Source organism: Mixophyes fleayi, chromosome 9 (genome assembly GCF_038048845.1).
Source record: "Mixophyes fleayi isolate aMixFle1 chromosome 9, aMixFle1.hap1, whole genome shotgun sequence".
NCBI classification, from domain to species: Eukaryota; Metazoa; Chordata; class Amphibia; order Anura; family Limnodynastidae; genus Mixophyes; species Mixophyes fleayi.
The window spans coordinates 113,332,031-113,359,836 of record NC_134410.1 but is presented as its reverse complement, the minus strand read 5'-3'; the positions used below and the strand labels follow the sequence as shown (position 1 = coordinate 113,359,836).

Sequence of the window (27,806 nt, the reverse complement as noted above, 5' to 3'; positions counted from 1 at the left end):
TAAGGTGATACACTAGAAGCGCTTGTCCCTTCCATTTTTGAGGAATCTATGAAACAAATCTGGTTTAGTAAAAGATAAAATATTGACCTGAGATCCACGCAGGAGATTTACAGAGATTTAGATGAAAAGTGTTTTACAGATTGTACATAGGTGAGTGCAATTCTGGGAAGGATTATATATATTCCAATTTTTCCCTGCAGTATTACAGTTCTTTCTTTTGAAGGCACTATTTAATATTTGCAATGCAGTTGGATTCGTGAGAAAATCTATCTTGCAAGAATTAATACAGAAAGTCAGTGTGAGAAGAAGCATTGATCCTATATATCAGTCCTGGTGAAAATGTGGCTCTCCAGGTGTTTGTGAAACTACAAGTCCCAGCATGCCTTGCCTGCTATCGGTTGGCTATCTACTGGCAAAGCATACTGGGGCTTGTAGTTTCACAACACCTGGGGAGTCGCTGGTTTACCAGACCTGTTATATATGAAAGGTGAATAAATTTTCTGCGCAAATGTGATTGAAACTCACTAGATCAGTGATTCCCAAACTTTTGCAGTTCGCGGCACCCTTAGAGTCTCCAAATTTTTTCACGGCACCCCTCCAAAATAATTACTGAGCAGTCCTGTTTTAGAAGTAGTTGGGTCAAAAAAATGTAATAAGTATTTAGGTCACGACAGAAATACTTATTTAGTTGTATGCAAAAATGCCCCTCTGCATCCAGGCACACTTCCCCCTCTGCATCCAGGCACACTGCCCCCTCTGCATCCAGGCACACTGCCCCCTCTGCATCCAGGCACACTGCCCCCTCTGCATCCAGGCACACTGCCCCCTCTGCATCCAGGCACACTGCCCTCTCTTACGTTGCCCCCTCTGCCCTCTGTCCCCACCTCTGCCCTCTGTCACGCTGTCCCCCTCCTCTGCCCTCTCTCACGCTGTCACCCTCCTCTGCCCTCTCTCATGCTGTTCCCCTCCTCTGCCCTCTGTCCCCCTCCTCTGCTCTCTGTCCCCCTCCTCTGCCCTCTGTCCCCCTCCTCTGCTCTCTGTCCCCCTCCTCTGCTCTCTGTCCCCCTCCTCTGCTCTCTGTCCCCCTCCTCTGCTCTCTGTCCCCCTCCTCTGCTCTCTGTCCCCCTCCTCTGCTCTCTGTCCCCCTCCTCTGCTCTTTGTCCTCCTCCTCTGTCCCCCTCCTCTGCTCTCTGTCCCCCTCCTCTGCTCTCTGTCCCCCTCCTCTGCTCTCTGTCCCCCTCCTCTGCTCTCTGTCCCCCTCCTCTGCTCTTTGTCCTCCTCCTCTGTCCCCCTCCTCTGCCCTCTGCCCCCCTCCTCTGCCCTCTGCCCCCCTCCTCTGCCCTCTGCCCCCCTCCTCTGCCCTCTGTTCCCCTCCTCTGCCCCCTCCTCTGTCCCTCTCCTCTGCCCTCTGTCGCCCTCTGTCCCCCTCCTGTGCCATCTGCCCTCCTTCTCTGCCATCTGCCCTCCTCCTCTGCTCTCTGACCCCCTCCTCTGCTCTCTGACCCCCTCCTCTGCTCTCTGACCCCCTCCTCTGCCATCTGCCCTCCTCCTCTGCCATCTGCCCTCCTCCTCTGCCATCTGCCCTCCTCCTCTGCCATCTGCCCTCCTCCTCTGCTCTCTGTCCTCCTCCTCTGCTCTCTGTCCTCCTCCTCTGCTCTCTGTCCTCCTCCTCTGCCATCTGCCCTCCTCCTCTCCTCTCAGTCCTCCTCCTCTGCCATCTGCCCTCCTCCTCTGCCCCGCGCCAGGCGCCAGCTATAGAAAGAAAGAAAGCAAACAGAAACTTACCAATCCGCGCGGCGCTAGGACCCTGCAGCCTCCTCTCTCGCCCAGCTGTCACTGACTTCGATATTCAGTGACAGCTGCAGGAGAGAGGAGGCTGCAGGGTCCTAGCGCCGCGCGGATTGGTAAGTTTCTGTTTGCTTTCTTTTTTCTAGGGCTGGCCCACGGCACCCCAGTGACAGCGCCGCAGCACCCCTGGGAGCTGCGGCGCACACTTTGGGAACGCCGCACTAGATTATACAATTTTTAAAGCATTTCAAATCAAATTACACTATGGGGTGTATCTACTAAACTGCAGGTTTGAAAAAGTGGAGGTGTTGCCTATAGCAACCAATCAGATTCTAGCTATCATTTTGTGGCATGTACTGAAAAAATGATAGCTAGAATCTGATTGGTTGCTATAGGCAACATCTACACTTTTTCAAACCCGCAGTTTAGTAAATATACCCATATGTGTTGTTTTGTTCTCGTTATTTGGAGCCATTGATTGCTGCAATATTATATTTTGAATTTCTGGGTTAACAAATTCAGTTATTTTTTAATGTTAGTATATATAATTTTTGCACGGAATAAGCAGACAATTTACGAAGAGTATGTCTTGTGCATGAAAGAGCATTGAAGTATGATCATGGAAAGTAAAAAGGGAGCACAGAGAGTTTATTCTTTCTTTACATTTATTGTGTTTTTCTTTTCTTATGTACACATTTGGGTACTGACACGTGGGCCTGATTACAAGAGGTTTCAAGCCTGGAAATCAATCACGTGAGAACATTTTCAAAGTGACTTAAACGTCTGGACATCTAGCAAATGATCGGAACTCTGTTATTTGCTGTATGTTTGTAAGAAGTGGAAGCAACAGTAGTTTCTCCATTTAGAAACTTGACATTTAAATATTTTTGGAATTGTGGTAAGGTTCCGGGAGTTTCTAGACGGCATCCATTTGGGAGTTCTTAAGAGAGAGTATTTAATAACTAGGTTGGTCCTTATAAATTGTGTTTGTGTATGTAACTATGTAGTCTTGTTCACACGATGTGAGGAGGGGCATCTCGCTCTATAACCTTCACAGACATCTGTTACCACTTTCTCAAGAACCACTGTTTGCACTCTGGAAATCCTCATTACTCTAGTGCCCATGAAACATCTCCATGTTTGTCCAGTCATATCCTATTTTGCTTTTCTCTTCTCAGCCTTTTGGCTAAGAACAAGTGAGTACCTGTCCAAGTAGGGAATTCCTGCACCTGAAAGTGCTATGGGAAAGCTTGGTCTGGCCAGAAGGCCAGTAGCTTGAAAGCCCCTTGAGTAGTGACCCAGGGGTGCCTGAACTCACTTAGGGCGCGGTGACCCTCATTTGATATTACGGCACCTTGCACGAACCCCACTTTCAGCTACACACTCTTCCTTGCCCCGTTCTTTTGGCTAGGCAGGAATAATTTTTTACCATCTTGGCCGAAAGGCTGGGGCCGTTTTGCACGGCACTATTTATTTTCTCAGTTTGTCACTTCACTTATTTTGATGTTTTTCTTTCACGGATTTTAGGGGTGTGGATAGGCCCTTTTTGGGCTCTTCCCCCGAAGATCTAGGGGGGGCTGTGTGGCCCGAGGTTCCGGCCCCCCTGCAAACCATTGTGGGTCCTCCCTTCCGGGGGTTGGACGAGCTGTCGAGCCCTGGGTGAAGCTTCTGTGGATCCCAGGGGCTAAGGGTCCTTTTGAAACTGGGGGTCGGGGACTAGGGCCTTTCCTTTTTTGAGAAGGGCCATGTACTGCACTCTTGTGCACGTTTTTTAAGTTTTCACATATTTTTTCGGACACTTGGGCACGAGAGCACTGCTTCTCAGGCTTTCAATAAAAAAAAAATTTGCACTACATTAGGCCACACTTGCCTACGCTCCCAGAACATCTGTGAGTCTCCCGTACCCCATGGAAGAGCAGACCTCTCTCCCATAGTACACCCACTTCACTAGTGGGTGAAGGTGGGGCTTGATGACCCGTCCCCACAGTGAGATGCCATTAATTGTGGCACTGTACACCAGGGGGCGGGGTCACAATGACATAATCACGTCACCGCGCCTCACCACCACCTGACCTCCCCTGACCACATGACCTCCCCCCGGGACATATTAGACATAAATAATAAGTCTACACAGTTATGCCTAAAGTCCACCCTGATCTCTTCCAGTTTGCCATCATATATGGCCCCTATGTATATAATGTGGATAACTACTATTATACAGAGAAGATCCAATCATAAGCTTTTGAAGAAGTAGTCTTCAAGGTAAGGAAAGTGTCAGATACCAAGTCAGGTTGTAGATCTGAATGATGAGAAACCAACATTAGGACTCATTTTGGATATATGCACCACAACAACCAATCAGATACTTGCACTTTTTGCCTAATTTTCACTAGACAAAATGTAATTGTTGATTGGTTGCTGTGGTTCAAGTTTGCACCCAAATGTAATATTAGTTATTATTATTATTATCATTTATTTGTTAGGCGCCACAAGGTTTCCACAGCGCCGTACATAATACAAACAGGAGACCATACAGGGTGACATAGTACAGAGCAATAAACACAAAGTACCAATACTTCAGAACTCCGGGCAGACATATGAGCGAAGATGGAGTAGAAGAACAGGTATGGAGACAGGAGGGGAGAGGGGCCCTGCTCATACGAGCTCACATCCTAAGGGAGGGTGGACAAACAGGCACAGGAGGGAGCCATTAAAGTAAGGGAGAGAAAGGCGGGGCTGGTGGAGAGAGGGGAGAACGAGAGAAGGATGTTTGCAAAGGTGCAGCAAGGTAAGGGTTAAGTGGATTGTTGGTAGGCTTTGAGGAACAGGTGAGTTTTGAGTGCCCGTTTGAAGGAGCACAGACTGGGTGAGAGACGGATGGAGCGAGGGAGGTCGTTCCAGTGGAGGGGAGCAGCTCGGGACAAGTCTTGGATTCTGGAGTGGGAAGACGTGATCAGAGTGGAGGAGAGGCGACGGTCATTGGCCGAGCGCAGGGAGCGGGCAGGGGTGTGAATGGTGAGGAGGTTGGAGATATAGGGGGCAGTAGACTGGGAGAGGGCTTTGTAAGTGGTGGTGAGGAGCTTGAAAAGGATCCTGTAGGGGAAGGGGAGCCAGTGTAAGGCAAGACAGAGAGGGGAGGCGGAGGAGGAGCGGCGTGAGGGAAAGATGAGTCGGGCGGCCGCATTGAGAACAGAGCGAAGGGGGGCGAGGTGGGAGAGGGGGAGGCCAGTAAGGAGAAGGTTGCAATTAAGCCCCACTGGGAAGTATTCCTCCATACCAGTTGTATTATTGGTGGGTGCAGAGTGACCGGGCTGTGGGCAGTTGTCCTGGTTCCAGAGACAGACAGGGGATCCCACATAATTCCTCTGCTGCTATTATCGTCTCATAGCACAATTCAGTTTGTGAGTTTGATGGTTTAAATTTCCATTTATTTTTTTTTACTTTTATATAACATTATTACCTTGCAAGTTGTTTTCCAAATATTAATACACGATTCTCTTACATATTTCTTACAAGATCATTTGCTTGAAAGTGATTTCCCAGTTGTGCTGCTACTACTGCAGTACGGTCATTCACATATCCTGTTTTGTGAATTGTGAATCTTCCCATACATCTTCCTAATAACATTCTTTACCAGACCTCAAAAATGAGAACGTAACAGGCCCCCAGGGTACTATCAGGCCCCTGTAAGATCAAGGAACTCCTATAGATTGCTCTTGTGTATCCCACTTCCTACACCATTTCTCTTGATGAAGATGATGGTTACTTTTTAGGAGAAACCAACTGATTTAAAGGACACGTCTGCTGATTTTTTTAAAGGAAAACTAACCTACAAAATGTTCTGTGCTTAATGGGTGCCTTAAACAGGGGCATTTATATGCTAGACGCAGATGTGTGTTATTCTCTCTGTGCAGGTCATGAGTAAACATGAGAATATTTTATACTTGCATCCCTTAATATTTACATTAGACATGTATAAAAGGAAAATAACAAAATATAGACACTTCAAATGTGCAAAATTGACCTAACGAGTCAAGTGTACAAATATAACCACTATCCCATACATAATAGTTAATGAAATACACGCTCTAGCAGGAACTCTATCAGCGCTAGTCACTTTCAACCCAATGAGGATGGCTGGTTCGAGACGCAGCGGATGGGGAAGTTCATATAGAGAGGGATGCATACCCCTGACACCCAAAGAGTAAAATCCAGCAAGTGTGGTACATAATAGATACATTCATCAAAAAAATACAGTTAATTAGTGGTAGGTTATCAAACCTTCTAAAAAGAAAAAAAAATGGAGGTGTTGCAGCTATCATTTTTTACAAGGTACTAGATAAATGATAGCTGGAGTGATTGGTTGCTATGGGCTACATCTCCACTTTTCCTTTATAGATGTAGCCCATAGTAACCAATCAGACTCCAGCTATCATTTATCTAGTACCTTGTAAAAAATGATAGCTAGAATCTGATTGGTTGCTATTGGCAACACCTCCATTTTTTTTTTCTTTTTAGAAGGTTTGATAAAACTACCCTTTAGCCATTAATTAGATCTCCACTTAACCCTTGCTCCTTACATTCCTACATGCTTACCAAACCCAAGAATTGGAGCTTATCCTGGTCCAACTTCTACCCTCAGGGGCAAACGCAGGATTTACATAGGGGGGTTTTCACACCACGCCGCCAGTGGGCGTGACCAGCATGCATAGGGGCGTGGCTATAATTCTAGACAGTGCTTGGCTGCTCTCCAACTCTTCCTATCCCCATAATATACATGGGCAATGCTACGTGCACTGCTATTAGGTGCACGCAGCTCTCCCTTTTCAAGCAGAGCCGTGTGAAGTATGGACAGGGTCCAGCCACCTCAATTATACAGTGCCCCAGGCTTGGAGGGGGGTTTCCAGGCACTAGTCCCCCCCCCTGGGTTTGCCTATGACCCTGTTCTTCTGACTTCAGAAGCTAGAAAGGACATTTGGATTACAGATATACCAATGTTGACCAGGTCACAACTGTAAAGTAATAACAGAGACCCAATAAGTACATGTCCTACTTCATTTCATTGATTGGGAGCCTGACTATTTACCTTGTGCCCCAATTTGAACCACGACACAGTGATATTAATATGTTTATTGACGTGTTGTGACAACTGTATTAAAAAAGCTGATTTTACAAGTAAAACACCTACCCATAGTGGACCCATGGTAGTAAACTGAAACATACTAGCACAGACAAAACTTGCCATCCATCCAATTAACATGAAAACCCTCACCCATTCATCTACCGTTATAATACACACTTATACGTGCACACACAGACGTCGTCCACCGTGGCCCACCACTTCCTATGCTGCCCCGGTTCCTGGTGACCGGCTGCACAGGGTGGGCAGAGGCATGTTGTTGGCTTGTAGCTTGTGTGAGGCGTTAGGATCCCTCCCGCTTAGAGCTGAACGTTAGATGTTATCTGGAGACTCTGAGAAAAGAATAAGATCAAATCGGCACAATGAGAGAAGATCCGTTATGATTTGTCCCATGACAGTTATTTAAAGGGACAGATTGATTGTACATTGAATTAACATAATTGCCAACTGACCATAATTTGTAGGGACCGTCTCTGTTATTAATAATGTGTACCTGGAAATGTCCCTATCATTCCCTATTGGCCAGCTGCCCATTAAAACTCTTTTTCTGCATACTATAATCAGTTCTTACATCTATCCTCATTCCCTGAATTTGATCAATTTATACTGATTTAATAGGAGTAGTTAAAATGCAATACCATAAAAACATACTGGTAGGTTAATTGGCTGCTAACAAATTGACCCTAGTCTGTGTGTATGTTAGGGAATTTAGACTGTAAGCCCCAATGGGGCAGGGACTGATGTGAGTGAGTTCTCTGTACAGCGCTGCGGAATTAGTGGCGCTATATAAATAAATGGTGATGATGATGATGATATTATAATTAAATTCAGTAAAGATGACATGATGGGATCTTTACAAGCCAAGCAGCACGGTGTCCTTGGAAATTTTAAAATGTTGGCTAACGTAAAATTATAGTTTTGTTTTTTTTTAACATATTTATTTATTTTGTAGCAAATTTGCATTTGGCACAAAAGTCAAGATATTAGTATGTATTAGAATTATAATCTTGTTTTAATTTAGTTTTACAGGGTTTGGAAAATAATTTTCTTGCAAACATACTTTTTGCGGACTGCGATAAAGAGGGATGTTGTTTTAAATGACTGTAGTACGAGACCGGGATAAATCAGTCCAAGCGGTACCAATGTGTCTTACATGATATAAAAGTAATCTGTCCGTTTTGATTAAATAGATATATAACTAATATTTAGCTTAGTCATGTAGGATTACTGTGTAAATTATGTAGTTTGATTACAATGATCTCTAGTTACATATTGTGATGTAATAGTGGATTTCTGTGTATTTTACATTGGTGATAAAGGCGTATATTTACGAAACTGCAGGTTTGAAAAAGTGGAGATGTTGCCTATAGCAACCAATCAGATTCTAACTGTCATTTTGTAGAATGCGCTAAATAAATGACAGCTAGAATCTTATTGGTTGCTATAGGCAACATCTCCACTTTTTCAAACCCGCAGTTTAGTAAATCTAGCCCTAAGTGTTATTATGTTGACTGTAGAGATACGTGCGATGTGAATAGGCTAATAGTGAGTGATAATAAATAGCTGTGTCCATAATACAAAGCTATTAGCTTAGTCAAACGACATTCTATTGTTACTACAAAGAAATAAATTCTGTCTATATTGTTTTTTTAAAAGGTTGACTATCTATAATAACAATTGTGAATAAATATAAAGTGTGAAATTGTGCATTAAATCTAATCGCGATTGTGATACGAAAATGTGTATATCATATCTAAGGTGTTAAATATTAATATTCGTGATTGTGATAGTCAAGTAGTGTCAAACAACTTTACTTACTTTGGTTAACTGATTATTAATTTTTTTACAGAAAAGAAAATGAGAAATGTTATTCTCATTCAATCTCTTAGGACTAATGTTATTCATGAGAGAAAAAAATTCATGAATCTCTTTTCAAAAGTTCTATTTTGAGGTTCCCTAATATAATAGCTAATAATACCTAATTCTTCCATTTCCTTTCCGAAGGCTCTCAAGGGTTCCCACTGTGTTTTTTCAAAAAGTGCATTTTAGAGTTGAATGTACAAAATACCTATTTGCCAAATATGTGTCAACGCACTTAGATTTCCTGTACAGTATTTTAAGCTATACTCATCTTAGATACATGTAGCCTTATATCTAAAGTATAGATTATCCGGGAACAAATATGCATCAATCATCAACTTTACAAGTACACCTATCTTGTGTACGTGCAGAATTGGTAAGGAATGTATTTTAAAGATACGTGTAACCCAAAGTAAGACGCATCTTAAAAGGGTTGTGAGTACGTGCTCTGTCCGGCCTCATTTTACTGCCCTTGCCCTCCTATCATCCGCCTCTCAAAGCACAAGGGGTAGCAAGTGTTAGACACAATCTAGCTCATAACACTAGTGCAAGTTGTGAGCATGCTCAATGCAAAAAAAAATTCTGTGTGTCGTGCAAATACACTTGCGCCCAACTCTGAAGTGCCCTTCACACATTTGATTAAAGTTTACACTTCAAATGCTAAACACTTAATGAATTGATATAGTCTAGTGGATACAATGGGTTTTCATACAATGAACATCACTGTTTGTTTAGAAAAGTACATGGGGATAGAAGGAAACAAAAATAAACATTCATAAATATGTATGTAAACGTTTTAGGAACTTGTTACAACTAAACATAGTTGAGATAATAAAGTAGTTTTGTCAACACTCCTTGTAAACCTATTCAAGAAAGCAGGAAGCCGTCATCAGTAGCCAAACATTTATATAGAGATAGATAGATAGACAGACAGATACACCCTGCAATTTAAGCTGTGATATTAATTTAGCAGCACTGAATGAAGCACCTTGAGAGCTGCACATAAGTAAATATTCTTATTATATTGGAAGAAACTTTACTCACCAGTTGCAGCTGGTGCGTGTGTTTTCCTCAGCGTAGGAAATGTGATAAACGCATCATAAGCAAACAGGATGCCTGCTAGAAGCCCGAAGACCTGCAAGAGACAGGAGGAGATGGCGACTCAGCAATTTGTATTTCTACATTCCAGAGATACTCAACAGCTTTACTACATGACCTCAGCCTATTGTCATGTCCTCGTCACAGCCTATCCTCCACAATGTGCTCCCTGTGTGTCACCTCTACACTTACTCACATTCCATGTACACAGAGACTTTAAAGCAACTACAGAGCAATCAGCGGCACTTAGAATGAGATGTGAGATCAGATCAATGAGCGTCAGAGCCCTGTACACTGCCGCACATGATTAATGTCAGCAGTGCCCAGCTTGGTCACTGTATAAACTGCTGGTCAGTCAGTAGTACCAGCCCAGACATACTGCCACCCATACTACAGGCCCTCCTGCGGTCTGCTCCCAGCTTCCTGCTGTGCTACATAGGCATATTTTTGCAGCAGTATGTAGGGCGGTATGACATATATATATGTCCACATATTTATTTATTTTTTAAGTAACATTAATTCAGATCCCTGTGATGCTGAAGAGCAAAGGAGGGTTGCCGAAGTGCCCAGTTACAATGTCATGATCTTTGCCAGTGGCGTCAAAGGAATCCCAGGTTGGAGTAACACTGGTGTCCATACAAGCAGCAAACCAGACGCAGGTAATTGCAATAAAGGAGTATTTAATAAATCTAACAAAATACGAAACAGTGAACATATATTGCTAAGAATAGGTAATACATAGAACTAGGAACAATCATCATCATTTATTTATATAGCGCCACCAATTCCGCAGCGTGGTACAGAGAGTATTTGTTATTCACATCAGTCCCTGCCCCACTGGAGCTTACAATCTAAATTCCCTAACACACACAGGCTGGGGTTAATTTTGTCAGCAGCCAATTTACCGACTGGTATGTTTTTGGAGTGTGGGAGGAAACCAGAGCACCTGGAGGAAACCCACGCAAACACGGGGAGAACATACAACAGAGAGTGAATAATACATAGAATAGAGAGTGTAGAAGGCCGGGATATACAACAAGGGAAGGCTGGGAAAACAGGATAAAGGTCAAGAAAGTCTGAGCTAAGCAGAAACAGACCAGGAACTCCAAGTACTAAAGACCGAGGGTAGTTCCAACAAACAGGATTCAGTACAGACTAGAAGAAGATGTTTTCAGGATACTCCAAGAAGTCAGGGAGGTGTTACAGTGCAATGCCCTGATCGCACAGAAGGGGGATAATATACACACAAGAAAATATGTGTCAGCAATCAATCATTGCTAGGGCAGCACGGTGGCGTAGTGGTTAGCACTTCTGCCTTACAGCACTGGGGTCATGAGTTCAATTCCCGACTTATCTGTGAGGAGTTTGTATGTTCTCCCCGTGTTTGCGTGGGATTCCTCCGGGTGCTCCGGTTTCCTCCCACACTCCAAAAACATACTAGTAGGTTAATTGGCTGCTAACAAATTGATCCTAGTCTGTCTGTCTGTCTGTGTATATATTAGGGAATTTAGACTGTAAGCTCCAATGGGGCAGGGACTGATGTGAGTGTGTTTCTCTGTACATCGCTGTGGAATTAGTGGCGCTATATAAATAAATGGTGATGATGATGATAAATCATTAGTCAAACACACACACACTGTGTCTATCTCCACCTACAGGCCAGCTGGAAGACTGCAGGATCTGTACAATGAAATGCTGCCACATTACAGAAGCCATCCTGACACACAACACATAAGATAAAATAATAATAATAAGACGTACAAATATATATTATAAAAATGTCCGGACCACCCTGTCCTACTGGTCTCCTGGCCTGCCAGAAAAGTGATATGTTTGCCCCTTAGTATGAAGATGGCTCTGGTTAATGTATCTTAAGGGAGACATGAACCATTTACAATTCTAATGTGATTTTAAGTGAAAATAAAAATCCATGCGTCATATAAGACATTAGCATAGCTCCAACTATTTAAAGGGCCACTAAAATAAAACAATGTCAGTAAGAGAAACACAGCACTGTACAGAGAATATGTAATCATTCACATCAGTCCCTACCCATTGGAGCTGACAAATAAGGCCTTGGTTGGAATCGAACCAATGACCCCAGCGCTGTGAAGCAGCAGTGCTAACCACTGTGCCACCATGCTGCATTTCTGAATGTTACAAAACTCCATTTCATACTGGATCGATGGATATTTTAGGGGGGGGGGGGGGGAGCTTGTGGTTACAATATAAATATAGCTTTCTATCTGCCATTGCAAATGAATGTCCAGCTCTCATAATGTCTGTTACTCACCGATCCAGCTATACCCGGGCCATCACCGCCACGGATTAGACACACTAAGGACAGAATAATGAAGAGACAGCCCCCGACTGCTGCACGTATAAAATCCTAATTGGAAAACGAAGTAACGAAAATTTGGTTTTAAAAACATATAACAATGTATTACACGTTACCACAGAAAATCATTTACTACAGCATTCTCCTATACACACAGCATTCTCAATCATAGCGACACAGGATCACTTTTTATGCATGACAGAGATGGAGTCTAAGGGGTAAGTTTACTAAACCTTCTAAAAAGTGGAGATGTTGCCTATAGCAACCAATCAGATTCTAGCTATCATTTATCTAGAGTGTTTTAGATAAATGCTAGTTAGACTCTGATTTGTTGCTATGGGCAACATCACCATTTTTAAGTTTTAGAAGGTTTGCTAAAATACCCCCTAAAAATTTTTAATAAGCTCATCATTTACATTAGAAGGAGCACTATTCTCAGTATGAAGTATAGAACCTAAAGCCAATAATTTGATTTTACCAATGCATGCTTCATTATACATGACAATATACATGGAGATATGTGGAACGTTTGTTACTGCTGTCCATGAGGTATTTCGTACTTATATGTAACCAAGCCAGCACTGCCAAACACTTAATGTTACGAAATACATGTGTTTATTGTTTTACCAATGCAATGTGTGGGCTATTTATGTATTAGTCTAATATGGGGTCTATTTTTATTAAATGTGGGGCTAATAATTTTATGGTGGGGCTGGTTGGGGGAAGGAGGCTTAGGGCAAGGTTTACTAAACTGCGAGATTGAAAAAGTGGAGATGTTGCCTATAGCAACCAATCAGATTCTAGCTGTCATTTGTTTAGCACATTCTACAAAATGACAGCTAGAATCTGATTGGTTGCTATAGGCAACATCTCCACCTTTTTCAAACCCGCAGTTTAGTAAATCTAGCCCTTAGTGTGTTCCCTTGTTACTCAGTTTTCCAAGATGTTAATAATACCTATACCTTTTTCAAACAGGGCCCTAAGACTTCAGCAGCAGGTAGTCAAAGCTGCAAGAACAGGTAGGAGAGAGAGGTGCAGTCCGCCAACTCTTCTCATTCAGACGGGACAGTCCAAGTTTTGGGGAACTGTTTGGAATCGTTAGGATTTTGTCAGGAAATATGTCCCGCTTCATGTTGCTCTCCCAGTCCACCCTTGCCATCAGTTCTTACCCTGTAGCTCTGCCCGGTGGAGGAGCAGTCAGAGTGCGGCACTGTACTACACATGCCGCTGCTCCATGATGTGAGCGGTCTGCCCAGAACACCAGTAACATCATCGGTGGAAGTCACCAGAGCTCTGCAGTGGTCCCACGTGGAGCAAGGAGTGGTGGGCAGGGCCGCCATCAGGGGTGGACAGGCGGTACAGCAGTAAGGGGTCCGGACAGACCCCTCTGTCCTTCTGGGCCCCCGGACTCCCTCGTCTAACCATTGTGACTCTGCATCCCTCCACAATGCGGTGGTTCCCTGTCACTGATAGGCTAGGAGCGCACAGGACGGTGACATCATCACTGTGCGGCACACTCCCAGGCTATCAGTGTCTGGGAACCACCGCATTGCGGCAAGAACAAGGTAAGTGGATTAGGGGAATGTATTGAGCAGAGGGAAAGGGACATATATTGTAACGAGGGAAGGGGGTGGACTGCCAGATTAATTTGTATTGGGCCCCACAGCAGGCAGGAAGCTTATGTGACAATGGGAGAGCGGAGAAGGTGTATTATCATCATCATCAGCCATTTATATAACGCCACTAATTCCGCAGCGCTGTACAGAGATCTCACTCACATCAGTCCCTGCCACATTGGAGCTCACAGTCTAAATTCCCTAACACACAGACAGACACACTAAGCTCATTTTAATAGAAGCCAATTAACCTACCAGTATGTTTCTGGAATGTGGAAGGAAACCGGAGCACTCGGAGGAAACCCACGCAAACACGGGGGAAACATACAAACTCCACACAGATAAGGCCATGGTCGAGAATCCAACTCATGACCTCAGTGCTGTGAGGCAGAAGTGCTAACCACTGAGCCACCATGCTGCCCACACATGTGTATATCACATATGCCCAGCCCACTCTTCCCACCATTCTACCCTTATCACATAAGGGGAGTGGGGGTAATCACCACTTTTGCACACTAATTTCATAAACCTCCCCTGCCCTGTCTGTCTGTTAGAGCTTTTAGTCATAAGACAGATCACTTCCTGGATATCACTAGAAACAAAGATACAGGATGTAAACATCTGCAATCAGCCAATCTGAAGACAAAGCAGCATCGTGACGAAACATTAAGTAGGAGAAAAACTAAGCATTTCGTTCTAATCAAGTCAGCTGGACAAGAGGAAACGAGGAAGGCGCCACAGCAAAATGTGTAGCTATGTTCTATATAGAGAGCATGGGAGTCTTACAGGATTTTGCAATCATTTTTCCTGCCGTTTACTACAGAATTCTAAATCACAACCTGTAATATATACACTTCCTTATTCACAGTTTTACAACATTCTATTTGGCAACATTCTTACTAGTTGCCACGGTAACTTGCAGCTTCCTGCTGACCATACTTGATACAATATTACTTGCAGCTTCCTGACAATACTTGTTATAATATTACAATTTACAGTCCATTAGAGGCTAACTCCACTTAGATACTGCAGGTTGACAGCAATAATTGCAGACGTAGATCAGGACAGTTTACATTTCTGTTCGGCAGCGTGATTGGTCGATGAAGAATCCCAGATAATAATCAGCCAATCCCACTAGAGGAGAGGGGTAGATGCAAAGTAAACTGTCCAGATTCTGGTCTAAAATTGCTCTTGGCAAACAGGAGGAATATTGAGAGAATAGGCAGTAACTAACAGATAAACCAGCATCTGTAACTAATTATATATAGATAGATAGCGCCATTGGAGCTTACAGTCTAAATTCCCTAACACACACACACACACACACACACACTAGGGTCAATTTTGAGAGCAGCCAATTAACCTATTGGTATGTTTTTGGAGTGTGGGAGGAAACCCACGCAAACACGGGGAGAACATACAAACTCCTCACAGATAAGGCCATGGTCGGAAACTGAACTCATGATCCCAGTGCTGTGAGGCAGAAGTGCTAACCACTGAGCCACCGTGCTGCTCATATACAAGCTCAGCATTTAAGTTCACATATAGTATAACTTTAACTGCACACTTATTATTGTCATTCTGCGTCCTAATTTATCTTGGCAAATTTTGTTTTCATTTATTTGTACAAAATTAAATGAATGAATGGGGTGGTTATATAGGGGTAGGAGGTTAAACATTGATGTGACATTTACACTTGTGTGTTGCTGCTTTTCCTCTCCACTCACCGAGTCACACTTTCAGTTTGCGGAGCGTCTCCTGAAAGCGGACAGTAAGCGCGCACCTTAAAATGCTACGAGCGATCATCTAGCTGCACCCGCGCAAAACCAATGAGCTCTACTGAAGGGGACTGGACGGATTGTAATACAGTTGTGAGAAAATGAGCTGGGATATTTCAAGCACCCTGCTCCCAGCTGTAGGTTACATGAGAGAGTTCTAGAGTGTAGGTCATATTAATGGGGAGAGGGGGGGGGGTCCAAAAATGTACAACCCCTTTAAGGGTATTGCTGCTTGGAGACCACATGTTGATCGATGTTATTGTCATGGTTCCCCGTGGAAAGCATTGGTAGTAAAACCACTCCAGCCAAAGATATAGGCTGGAGAGATGTACATCAGTTTCCAATCCACAAAAATAAGATATTCAACATTTCTATACTACATGATAAATGTACAAATAAATAACTTTAATATTATCCATTAAATTCTAGGCTATATCTAAAGCCTTCTTGTTCCCTGACACAGTACGCACCTATGGTACTGGGGTCAAGCTACCAAACTCTTCATAGACTGCAGTCAAGTTATTAGGCCATATAGCAGTCAGATGGCTAATCTATTAGATTGGTTATACCATGCATAGGCAAAACGGGGGGGGGGGGTCTCTAGTGCCTGGAAACCCCCCCCCCCACCCCAACCCTGGAGCACTGTATAATTGAGGTGGCTGGACTCTGCTCCTGCTTCACACAGCTCTGCTTGAAAAGGGAGAGCTAACAGTAGTGCACGCAGCATTGCCCATGTATATTATGGGGATAGGAAGATTTGGAGAGCAGCCAAGCACTGTCTAAAATTATAGCCACGCCCCCATGCATGATGGTCACGCCCACTGGCGGCATGGTGTGGAAACCACCCTGCGTTTGCCCCTGCCATGTGTTATTACTGTCCCTCTATTCTCTATATTCTTCATTTCTGTGAACAATAATAAGTTAAAAACAATACATTTATTCCAAGATAGAGACCTGTAATAACATATCAGCAAGCATTGCTGGTTACAAGCTATAACAAACAGATCTGACAATAAAGCATGGAGAAGCTGGGGGCCACGTTTGAAGGCTGCTCTCCAGCCAAGTGTATTGTGAAACGACAATTTATTTACACAAAGCAAATGTTACGGTGTGATCATAACATTGAAACGCGGCCGTCTAGTTACAGAGTAATACAAACAGAATCTGGTAGTTTGAACTCCGTTCCCTTCTAATGACCTATCAATTTAAACTCTCTGATGTGGTATTTGGAAGCCAAGCCCTGCCATTGTAGCCAATACTCACAGTCCAGCCCCAGTGGATGAAAGGGATCTGTTGATCGTATTTAACTGCAAAGATGACGAAAAAGATGACACAAAATATCAGTTCTGTGATGGCAACTCCGAGGTATCCTGGAGTCCTTGAGGCAGCGTAACAAATCAGGATGATAATGCAGATTATCTGTAGAAACACAGATACACAGGATTATGTTTTGTTAAAGGTTCCGGCATCCAAGTAGTTAACTAGTAATGCTTTTCATGTAAATAGAAAAATGGTTTATGTAACACAAAAATAAGTGTAATATTTTTAGATCTGAACAGATTATATTTGAAGTTGAATTTAAATTGTTTGCTGTGTATAAGCCATTAAGTCAACCATACCAGGGGCCTGATTCATTAAGGATCTTAACTTGAGAAACTTCTTATTTCAGTCTCCTGGACAAAACCATGTTACAATGCAAGGGGTGCAAATTAGTATTCTGTTTTGCACATAAGTTAAAAGTTGATATTTGTGCGCTACATGAAAAAACAGTCAGTATTTGCAAAACAGAATACTAATTTGCACCCCTTCCATTGTAACATGGTTTTGTACAGGAGACTGAAATAAGAAGTTTCTCAAGTTAAGATCCTTAATGAATCAGGCCCCAGATTCGTACGTTAATAGATTTTCACACAGTGGTGAATATTTGCTGCCATATGTGCATACGTACGCAGTGTAGATCATAACCAAAAACAACCAATCAGACGCTGGCTTTCATCAGTTTACCTTGTACTAGGTGGATCAAACCTGATTGCTAACTGGTTGAAACAGTTGACTGCAATGTGCAAGTTTGTTAGTAAACAATCCTCATTGAGACTACAGGGCATAAGATATTTCCCCATGAAGCAAAAGTTCATTCACATATTTTTTAACTTTACAGTTACTGGAGGGGTGGTCATCAGCTGGATGCTAAACCTGGCAGTGACACAGCAGCTATGCATGTTTCTGAAGATGGAGAGGGCAACACAAGAATAGGAGTACAGGCATTGATCCCGGATGCCTTTTGTGACAGGGTGAATTGTGGGTAAAATCCCAGAACCAATGAACCGTTCAGAATTTTCTAGTGTTAGGGCCTGACGTCTTGTTCGTACTGGGTTTGTGAACATTGCATGGGCCAATCTCAGTATAGTCTGACCGTGTAAACACGTTTTCTGAATGCACTCGCCTAAACAAGCCCTTACAAACCAAGTAAAGTCACTATTCACTACTTAACATTAATACATAACAAAGACTGTGTGTTACCATGCCGAGTATAATATACACAAGAATATTCTAAAGCTCCGAAGATTCAGATCAATTCAATAATCATCACCTTCTTTAAATGACAAAGGAGCAGGGAGGGTGAGTGTGAGGACCAATTTACAAGCCACAATCTCTTGTCTCATGAACAATAAGTGGGGAATTCAATTAGCCGCGAGGTGTTTCCAGAACGTCCACGAGACACTTTGTGCAGGGAGATATGACAGAAATCTCAGCTCATTCTTCCTCGCATGGAATATGAGCGGAGATTTCTACCGTAATTGCCGTCAATATGCGCGACAGGATGTTCGCACGCTACATCGCCAGCAATTGAATCTCAATCTGCACTTTGTCGCCAATTACGGTAGAAATCTCAGATCATTTTTCCCTCGCCCCCCCCCCCCCCACACACACACACACGAGGAAAAACGAGCGTACATTTCTGTCAAATCTCTTCCGTGAAGTGTCTCGCGGACTTTCCGGGGACACTTCGCGGCAAATTGAAACTTCCCCCAAGGGGCAGATTCAATTAGCCGTGAAATGTCTTGTGGGTATTCCATAGAAACTTTGCAGCGGATATGTTCACAGAAGTATCCGCTCATTTTTTCCTTGCGCCCTATAGAGCTGCCAGGAAAAAATGAGCGGATATTTTTACCGTAGTAATGGAAAAAAAAATGCGCAGTCGCAAAGTTCTCAGAAACATCGCGGCTAATTGAATCTGCCCCCTAAACTTTCTGAATTTTGCGACTACGGGCTACATTTCCTAAGCTGTGGGTTTGAAAAAGTGGGGATGTTGCCTATAGCAGCCAATCAGATACTAGCTGTCATTTTGTAGAGTACTAAATAAATGAAAGCTAGAATCTGATTGGTTGCTATAGGCAACATCCCCACTTTTTCAAACCCGCAGCTTCGTAGATCTAGCCCTACATCTTTTGTAGAAAAAAAGCAACTTTATAGCAAGTAAATTAAGTAAAACTCCGTATGCCTTTTTTTCTTTTTACAATCCCCATCTTAACTGCACAGTATATAAGTAATATAATCAATGATTTGTGATAAATGACAGCAGCCAATGTGATTTTAGATGGGAACGATTCCCCAGAAATAAACAGGAGCACAGGCGCTCTGCCTGTGTGCAGTAAGATCAGGTGCTGAAGTCGGTGGAAACTTATAGCTGGCTCATTTTTTCCTGTCAGGTTACACATTACACATGAAGCCTGGGTGTGTCCGGATGGCAATGCCATGCATATGCATTACTCATTCCTTCCTGAGACGAAGCAGCATGCACTACAGATGTGAGCGGGGCTCAGTGTGCTGGAAATCCATGCAAGAATAAATGGAGGTCTGATGCTTCAGCTTGTGAAATATTAGCTGTAAATAGGTAGTCAGGCAGCATAGGATGTGATAATAGGGCTGAATTATCACAGGAGCGGATAGAGCTGTGCACAAGTACATTGTGCCTGAAAGCTACTCAGAATTCTAAACAACTATTACTAAGCTGTAGCTGCTGCAGAACATCTTGTTATGCAAAGAAACTTGAAGGAATATTTTATCTTGTTCCAGTCCAAAATCCATAATGCTACATTTTATATATATTTTATCAACTTAGTTATTTTATTGGTGATATATTTTTTTTTCAGTTTATGATTGTGATTAATCAATGACAGGATTATATTAGCTAGCAAGCTGGAGGCTTGTTAGCATAGCCTTAAGCTGGGTACACACTACACTGTTTTCGTCCAATAATCGGCTCAATCAGCTGACATATGACCACTCGTTCAAAAGTCGGGTCAGTGTGTGCAGTGACACGATGGTCGAAAGTCTGCCCAAATGGACAATTGTCGCCTTATTTGGTTGGTCGTACCGTTTAATATTTTCGTTCCAATCTCGTTTCCGCTGTGTAGTGTGTATAAACTTCCGACCGATCCACAACAGTGAGTACGAAATTACAGTCATTGCTCACGACAACATGGCTGTAAAAAGTCGCTAAAGGGACGTCCACTCTTCCCTTTATCGTCCTAAACAAGGCTAATGTGTATGCAGTCCATGGACCGAGTGATCGGAACATCGATCGCATGTAAAATCGCTCGGCATAAAAAGTTGGTGGAAAATTCTGTCGTGTGTACCCAGCTTTAGTATTGTGGCCCTGCACAGTTATGGCAGCAGATGTCCCAGAAGTAGACTTGGCAGTTAACAGGCTATCTAACCCACCCTCTGTACACAGTTTTCAGCTACTGGTGTCAGTCCCACTATGATCTGTTTGCATTCATTCAAAAAAATCTGCAAAGTCTGCCATTCTTTACAGCCCTTGGTGATGCAATAACCCAACTAATCCTAAAAAGTAAATAGTGAGTGAAGGTGTGGTGAGAAAAAGGAGGGAGTGAAGAAAATAAAAAAGAAAAGAGAAATGGATGAATATAGGGAGAGGGTGAGAAAGGTGGATAAAGAAAATAATAGAAGGGGACAGGAGGAAAAGTAATATAATGTCTATTTATACAGTGAAATAAACTTGTTGTAAAAATATAGGAGAAGAATTTGAAGAGGGTGGAATTTGGGAAAGAAAATGGCAGGTACAGAAGAAAGACAGTGTGCCAAGCCAGAGAGAGGGGAAGGGGTGCTGCGTGGGCACTGCCACTCTTACTATCTCCGCTGTCAGGACCATTCCTTTCCTGCTCCGCACATAGGCTTTGACCAGGCTCATGCAGCTGGCGCTCTGCTCCGGTCCGGAGTCCGACATGCTGGCACAGACGGGTGGTGATTTAGCTGGTGGGGAGCTGTCACTGGGCGGGATGTAGTGCGCTCCTGTGGGCTGGTGGAGGGGTGTGGACAGCCACAGTGACTCCCAGCAGCTGTAATGCCGTGTAAGGAGAGAGGAGGCTGCATCCAGCCAGGAATGTGCGGCTCCTTGTTTGTTGTCAGTTTTATCACTTTACTCCGTCCCATGGGCTGGGGCGGCCAATGGTTTGCGCTGCGCCCGGGGGGAATGGGCTTATTCGGGAATGGTCAAGGGAGGCTGGCACTGAAGGGGTTACTCTGCAATGCCTAAGAGAGGACGGGGGTTATTAGGCAGTCCTTGTTGGATAGTGTCTGGCAGTGGGTGATTTATTCTTCATGTCACGTTAGAAGAGTATTTGGCAATGAAGGGGTTACTAGTCTGTTATTTGCAGGGTGGCTGGCAGCGAAGGAGTTATTCTTTATAGTTTTGGAAGAGTGTCTGGCAATGAAGGGGTTATTAGCTGCTTATTAGCAGGGTGGCTGGCAGTGAAGGAGTTATTCTTCACAGTTTTGGAAGAGTGTCTGGCAATGAAGGGGTTATTAGTCTGTTATTAGCAGGGTGGCTGGCACTGAAGGAGTTATTCTTTATATAGTTTTGGAAGAGTGTCTGGCAATGAAGGGGTTATTAGTCTGTTATTGGCAGGGTGGCTGGCAGTGAAGGAGTTATTCTTCATAGTTTTGTAAGAGCATCTGGCAACGAAGGGGTTATTAGCTGCTTATTAGCAGGGTGGCTGGCACTGAAGGAGTTATTCTTTATATAGTTTTGGAAGAGCATCTGGCAATGAAGGGGTTATTAGCTGCTTATTTGCAGGGTGGCTGACAGTGAAGGAGTTATTCTTCATAGATTTGGAAGAGCATCTGGCAATGAAGGCGTTATTAGTCTGTTATTAGCAGGGTGGCTGACAGTGAAGGAGTTATTCTTCATAGTTTTGGAAGAGCATCTGGCAATGAAGGGGTTATTAGTCTGTTATTAGCAGGGTGGCTGGCAGTGAAGGAGTTATTCTTCATAGTTTTGGAAGAGCATCTGGCAATGAAGGGGTTATTAGCTGCTTATTAGCAGGGTGGCTGGCACTGAAGGAGTTATTCTTTATATAGTTTTGGAAGAGCATCTGGCAATGAAGGGGTTATTAGCTGCTTATTTGCAGGGTGGCTGACAGTGAAGGAGTTATTCTTCATAGTTTTGGAAGAGTGTCTGGCAATGAAGGGGTTATTAGTTGCTTATTAGCAGGGTGGCTGGCAGTGAAGGAGTTATTCTTCATAGTTTTGGAAGAGTGTCTGGCAATGAAGGGGTTATTAGTTGCTTATTAGCAGGGTGACTGGCAGTGAAGGAGTTATTCTTTATATAGTTTTGGAAGAGCATCTGGCAATGAAGGGGTTATTAGCTGCTTATTTGCAGGGTGGCTGGCAGTGAAGGAGTTATTCTCCATAGATTTGGAAGAGCATCTGGCAATGAAGGGGTTATTAGTCTGTTATTAGCAGGGTGGCTGGCAGTGAAGGAGTTATTCTTCATAGTTTTGGAAGAGCATCTGGCAATGAAGGGGTTATTAGTTGCTTATTAGCAGGGTGACTGGCAGTGAAGGAGTTATTCTCCATAGATTTGGAAGCGCATCTGCCAATGAAGGGGTTATTAGCTGCTTAGTAGCAGGGTGGCTGGCAGTGAAGGAGTTATTCTCCATAGATTTGGAAGCGCATCTGGCAATGAAGGGGTTATTAGTCTGTTATTAGCAGGGTGACTGGCAGTGAAGGAGTTATTCTTCATAGTTTTGGAAGAGTATCTGGCAATGAAGGGGTTATTAGTTGCTTATTAGCAGGGTGACTGGCAGTGAAGGAGTTATTCTTTATATAGTTTTGGAAGAGTGTCTGGCAATGAAGGAGTAAGTCTGTTATTAGCAGGGTGACTGGCAGTGAAGGAGTTATTCTTTATATAGTTTTGGAAACGTATCTAGCAATGAAGGGGATATTATGTGCCTATTGGATATTAAGGACAGGGGTAACACACTCTTGTTAGAATTATCATGTAATTGAGGAGAGGTCACTGGTCACCTCTCATCAGCTGTAGGAATGCTGTGGGTGCAGCCAGGGCCGTAACTAGGGCTGTGCGACAGGGGCGACCGCCCAGGGCGCAACGCTGAAGGGGGGCGCAATTTAGGAATATTTTAGGTTCATTTGGTTAAAATTGAGGTCTAGGGGGGCGGCATTTGTCTTTCTCGCTCCAGGCGCTAGAATTCTAAGTTACCGCTCTGGGTGCAGCTTTAGGGGGCTGATCATAGACCTCCAGCTACACAGGGAATCCCTCTACTTAGCCACGCCCTGCTACCATGGCGACAGAGGACAGAGTCTGACAAGATGCAGCTTGTTCACAGTTTCATGGGAAAATATTATCAGGCACTTATCCCTTCCCTCCCTCTTCCCTGAGGTATAAACACAGCTCATGTCCTGCTGTTTATAGGTTCTCATGGAGATCAATGCCCTCAATGCAAGTATAAAACATATGGCAAATCAAAGTATCTTTAAAATATAATAAAAAAATCTGCATAATGATGATAATTATTACATCTTATGATTGGTTGCCTAAAAGCTACGACTTTAAAATGATATATCATTAATATTTGTGCCACGGAATGAGAAGAAAGTAAGGGGTATATTTACTAAACTGCGAGTTTGAAAAAGTGGAGATGTTGCCTATAGCAACCAATCAGATTCTAGTTATCATTTATTTAGTACTTTCTACAAAATGACAGCTACAATCTGATTGGTTGCTACATCTCCACTTTTTTAAACCATCAGTTTAGTAAATCTAGGCCTTGGTCAGAAAATAACAATAGATAAGGTTCTTTAGTGCCATGATGGGAACCACAGGGTGTGGACAGGCAGCTGGAGATATGGCAACATGCTGGCACCAACCTCAGTCTTACGGTTGCCCAACTCACCAGCTTTAATTATCAGTCTATCCTCACTCACACCTTTAACCCTTTAGCTTCCACACTACTCATCATGTACACTTATCCTTTTATCTCTCTCTGCCACTTTCACAGGACACCTGGGAGTATGTTTACTAAACTGCGGGTTTGAAAAAGTGGAGATGTTGCCTATAGTAACCAATCAGATATTGTTATCATTTATTTAGTACATTCCACAAAATGACAGCTAGAATCTGATTGGTTGCTACAGGCAACATCTCCACTTTTTCAAACCCGCAGTTTAGTAAATATACCCCCAAGTCTGTTGTGCTTATGGTTGTTATTTCCATCATAAATATGTTTGGCTTTACAGAAACTGGAAATCTCGTTGCAAATTGTAACCAAACTAAAGAAACAACAAAACACAGCAGGTTAGTTTGTAACAGAATTCAGGCCCTGGATTGAGTGTGACGGAACTAGAGAGAGAAAACATAATCCATCTATGCAGACACTCCTCGCTCTATGCTGATCACTTACATTGGCAATAAACCAAAATAAACAGACATGAGAATTCCTCAATGACATGGATTGGACCTGGCTACCAACATCACTCATCTCAGCTGCAGCAGGAGAAAGATTAAAATCTTGACAAATTCCCGGTTCCCCATAAACCTGTATGTGATTTTAAAATGTTATGCAAAATAGAGTAACCAATCATTATGTCACAGACCTTAGAAGGTGAGTGCAGCTGCAGAACGCTGGATCTGTCCAGACAGCGGAAACAGCTTTTAAGGTGAGCTTTTAAGTACCCCAAAAGTGTGTTCTATTAATCGTCCGGCAGCGATGCGCGCTGATAAGTATCTGTGTTCGGCTGCAGTAACAAGGGGCCTGATTCATTAAGGATCTTAACTTGAGAAACTTCTTATTTCAGTCTCCTGGACAAAACCATGTTACAATGCAAGGGGTGCAAATTAGCATTCTGTTTTGCTCATAAGTTAAATACTGACTTTTTTTTCATGTAGCACACAAATACTTGATAGCTTATTTGTACACTGAAATTTAAAGTTGATATTTGGGTGCTACATGAAAAAACAGTCAGTATTTAACTTATGTGCAAAACAGAATACTAATTTGCACCCTTTGCATTGTAACATGGTTTTGTCCAGGAGACTGAAATAAGAAGTTTCTCAAGTTAAGATCCTTAATGAATTAGGCCCAATATTTTCAAGTTGTATTTGCTTACTCCTGTGCTGAGCCCCCATCCCCTCTAAAAAAAATATATATATATACCATGCTTGTTTTCATAATAATTAGCAGTTTCAGAAAATACCATTAGTTTGCTTTTACATCCTGTGACGGTAAAGAAAATTGACCCAAAATGGGCAACAAAAAGTTTTGTTTATTTAATAAGCATTGAAATTGCAAGACAGTGAACTAAAAGCATTGTGGTTCTTGATTTGGCATCAATCCACCTTTACAAAAAAGCAAAAAGCTAGAGTCTTCACATTATTATTATTATCTATTATTTATAAGGCAAATGGTTTGAAGTGCTGTACATAACATTTAAAGTAATATACAATAAACAGAAAACAATGATCCATAACACGTTACATAATAGAGGAAAAACAAAATAATACAAAGACCAGACATCTGTTGATAAAATAAATAATACACAGATAACTTGGTAATGCAGATCAAGTTATTTACAGGACAGTGAGTGAGCGGGATGGTAATGTCTAATGTGAAGTAAATCTGGGCTCAAGAAGTCAAGGCTAGGGAAGCAGGCCTAGAGGTATAGAGGGTGAAGGAATAGTAGAAGGAGAATACGAGGAAAGAGGGCCCTGCACATGAGAGTTTGCATTGTAAAATCTGCACTTGAAAATTATAATACTTTTTTTTTTTTGCTAATTTGCACGGTCTTGAATGATATGCAAAAAAAGGCTAGGAATATTATGGGTAGCCCATTTTTAAAAATAGACAACCTACTGCATAAGGGTACCCCTGAGAAACCAGGATGAGGGAGATCAGGGCATTAAAACCAGTCAATAACTACTAAAGGGGCATATAAATTGAGAGAGGGAACTATCCTCTTTCAAATGAGCGGTCCCCCATACTTTCTTGGAGCCAGGGTGGGGGATATCTGGGCATTGTAAAACCCCTCCCCATCCTGGACTCCTTAAAGCAGGCCTGTCCAACCTGCGGCCCTCCAGGTGTTGTGAAACTACAAGTCCCAGCATGCCCTTCCAGCTATCAACTGGTTGTCTACTGGCAAAGCATGCTGGGGCTTGTAGTTTTACAACACCTGGAGGGCCGCAGGTTGGACAGGCCTGCCTTAAAGTTTTCTCTAGTGTAGAGGGCTATTGGATGCTGATCACATGTGATCATCAAACAATAACTACTAAATGGCCACATCATTGGAATGAGGGTACTCCCCATTTTCCAATGAGGCAGCCCGTGAGTTTATTAAAGCCAGGATGGGGTAGATCTTCCCCAATCCTTGGACTTCTTACTGATTTCTGTAAGGCAGAGGTTATTGTCTGGTGATCACACTTATCAAAAGAAAATAATTTCTAAGATATCACATCATTTGAAAAAGAGGACTTTCCTTTCTCAAACTAGGTGCCCGTGAAGGTGCCATGAGGGGGAGATAGGCATTTCTCTATCCCCTAAACTATATCTTTAGTTCTGTAGTGCAGTGGCCTAGCTCCGTCCCCTCAGTGACATCATCTCACACCTGCGCGATGATGTCATAATTTTGCTGCCTCCTCCACCAGCCCTCAGTGACAGTATATACGGTGAGGGACTTGTAAATAGGTTTTTTGTTACTTTGTTCAATGCTAACATCCTGAGGCCATGTACAGAAGTGCTTTAATTTTACATAGTTTAACTCACATACTTAAAGTCAATTAAATGTGCTTTGAGCTGATATGAAGAAAGCAATACAATGTGTATGCACACAATGCAGTTACACAGGTCCTCAGGTAAGTAGCGGGGAATGTTTGTGTAAAGAAGGTTAACGTGAGTCCCGTTACATAAGAGATGATACGACAGAACTTGGAAAAACTGAAAAAGACGAGTTGATGGGACCAAATGAGGTGCAATCAAGAATGTTAAAAAAGCATAAAGGTGTGCTGGTTTACCATTAGCTGAATAATTCCGTTCCAGAGGGCTGGAAAAGAGCAAGTGTATTATAGGAAACAGTTCTACTGATACTGAAATTAAAGTTTGCATTTTTCCATATGACACAAAGATTGGTCTCAAACATCCAAAACCTGAATATATTAATAAGGCCACAAAAATTATCAAACTACTGAGAAGGAAAGTCACATATAAGTCAATTTTTCAGGTTAATTAAAGGTAGGAAAGCATTTCAGCAAAGACATGGGGACAGCCAATCGGACACTAGGTTGAATAAGAATTAGCAGCAGAAAGAGGGAGGTGGTAGTGTCACTATGTAGGTTATAGTGTGGGTTAATCTAGAATATTATGGGGTATATTCAATTAGGTCCTGTGCTCACGATTATGAGCGGCTGCGTGTGTAAAGTGACAAAACGGTACCGCAATATTCATCGTCATCATAAGTTATTTATATAGCGCCACAAATTACGCAGCGCTGTACAGAGAACTCACTCACATCAGTCCCTGCCCCATTGGGGCTTACAGTCTAAATTTCCTAACACACACAGAAACAGACTAGGGTCAATTAGTGATAGCAACCAATTAAGCTACCAGTATGTCTTTGGAGTGTGGGAGGAAACCGGAGCACCTGGAGGAGACCCACATAAACACGGGGAGAACATACAAGCTCCACACAGATAAGGCCATGGTCAGGAATCGAACTCATGACCCCAGTGCTGTGAGGCAGAAGTGATAACCACTAAGCCATCGTGCTGCCATTGCCAACATTGCGGATTTCTCTTCGCAACCCTATGAGGAACGCACGGAAATCTGCGGTGTTGCAGTAACAGGACTTGTGCAGCCGTGTCCGGGCCTAATTGA

General features: G+C 42.9%; 1 protein-coding gene across 1 annotated transcript; it reads right to left on the bottom strand.

Moving 5' to 3' along the window:
• Positions 1 to 6,903: 6,903 nt before the first annotated feature.
• Positions 6,904 to 21,024, bottom strand: PLP2 (proteolipid protein 2). Its single transcript, XM_075184992.1, has 5 exons — positions 20,774 to 21,024; positions 16,882 to 17,037; positions 12,180 to 12,275; positions 9,833 to 9,923; positions 6,904 to 7,260 (listed from the first exon to the last, which is right to left on the bottom strand). The coding sequence occupies exons 1-5, from the start codon at positions 20,867 to 20,869 to the stop codon at positions 7,241 to 7,243; spliced, it is 459 nt and encodes a 152-aa protein (XP_075041093.1). The 5' UTR covers positions 20,870 to 21,024; the 3' UTR covers positions 6,904 to 7,240.
• Between the last annotated feature and the right edge of the window lie 6,782 nt (positions 21,025 to 27,806).

Excerpts from the sequence above, each read along its gene's own strand:
- PLP2 (XM_075184992.1), bottom strand. The coding sequence starts at position 20,869 with ATGTCGGACTCCGGACCGGAGCAGAGCGCCAGCTGCATGAGCCTGGTC. Across the intron at positions 17,038-20,773 it reads TGGTCCTGACAGCGGAGATA|ATAATCTGCATTATCATCCT; the intron begins GTAAGAGTGGCA and ends GTGTTTCTACAG. Across the intron at positions 7,261-9,832 it reads ACACGCACCAGCTGCAACTG|AGTCTCCAGATAACATCTAA; the intron begins GTGAGTAAAGTT and ends TTCTTTTCTCAG.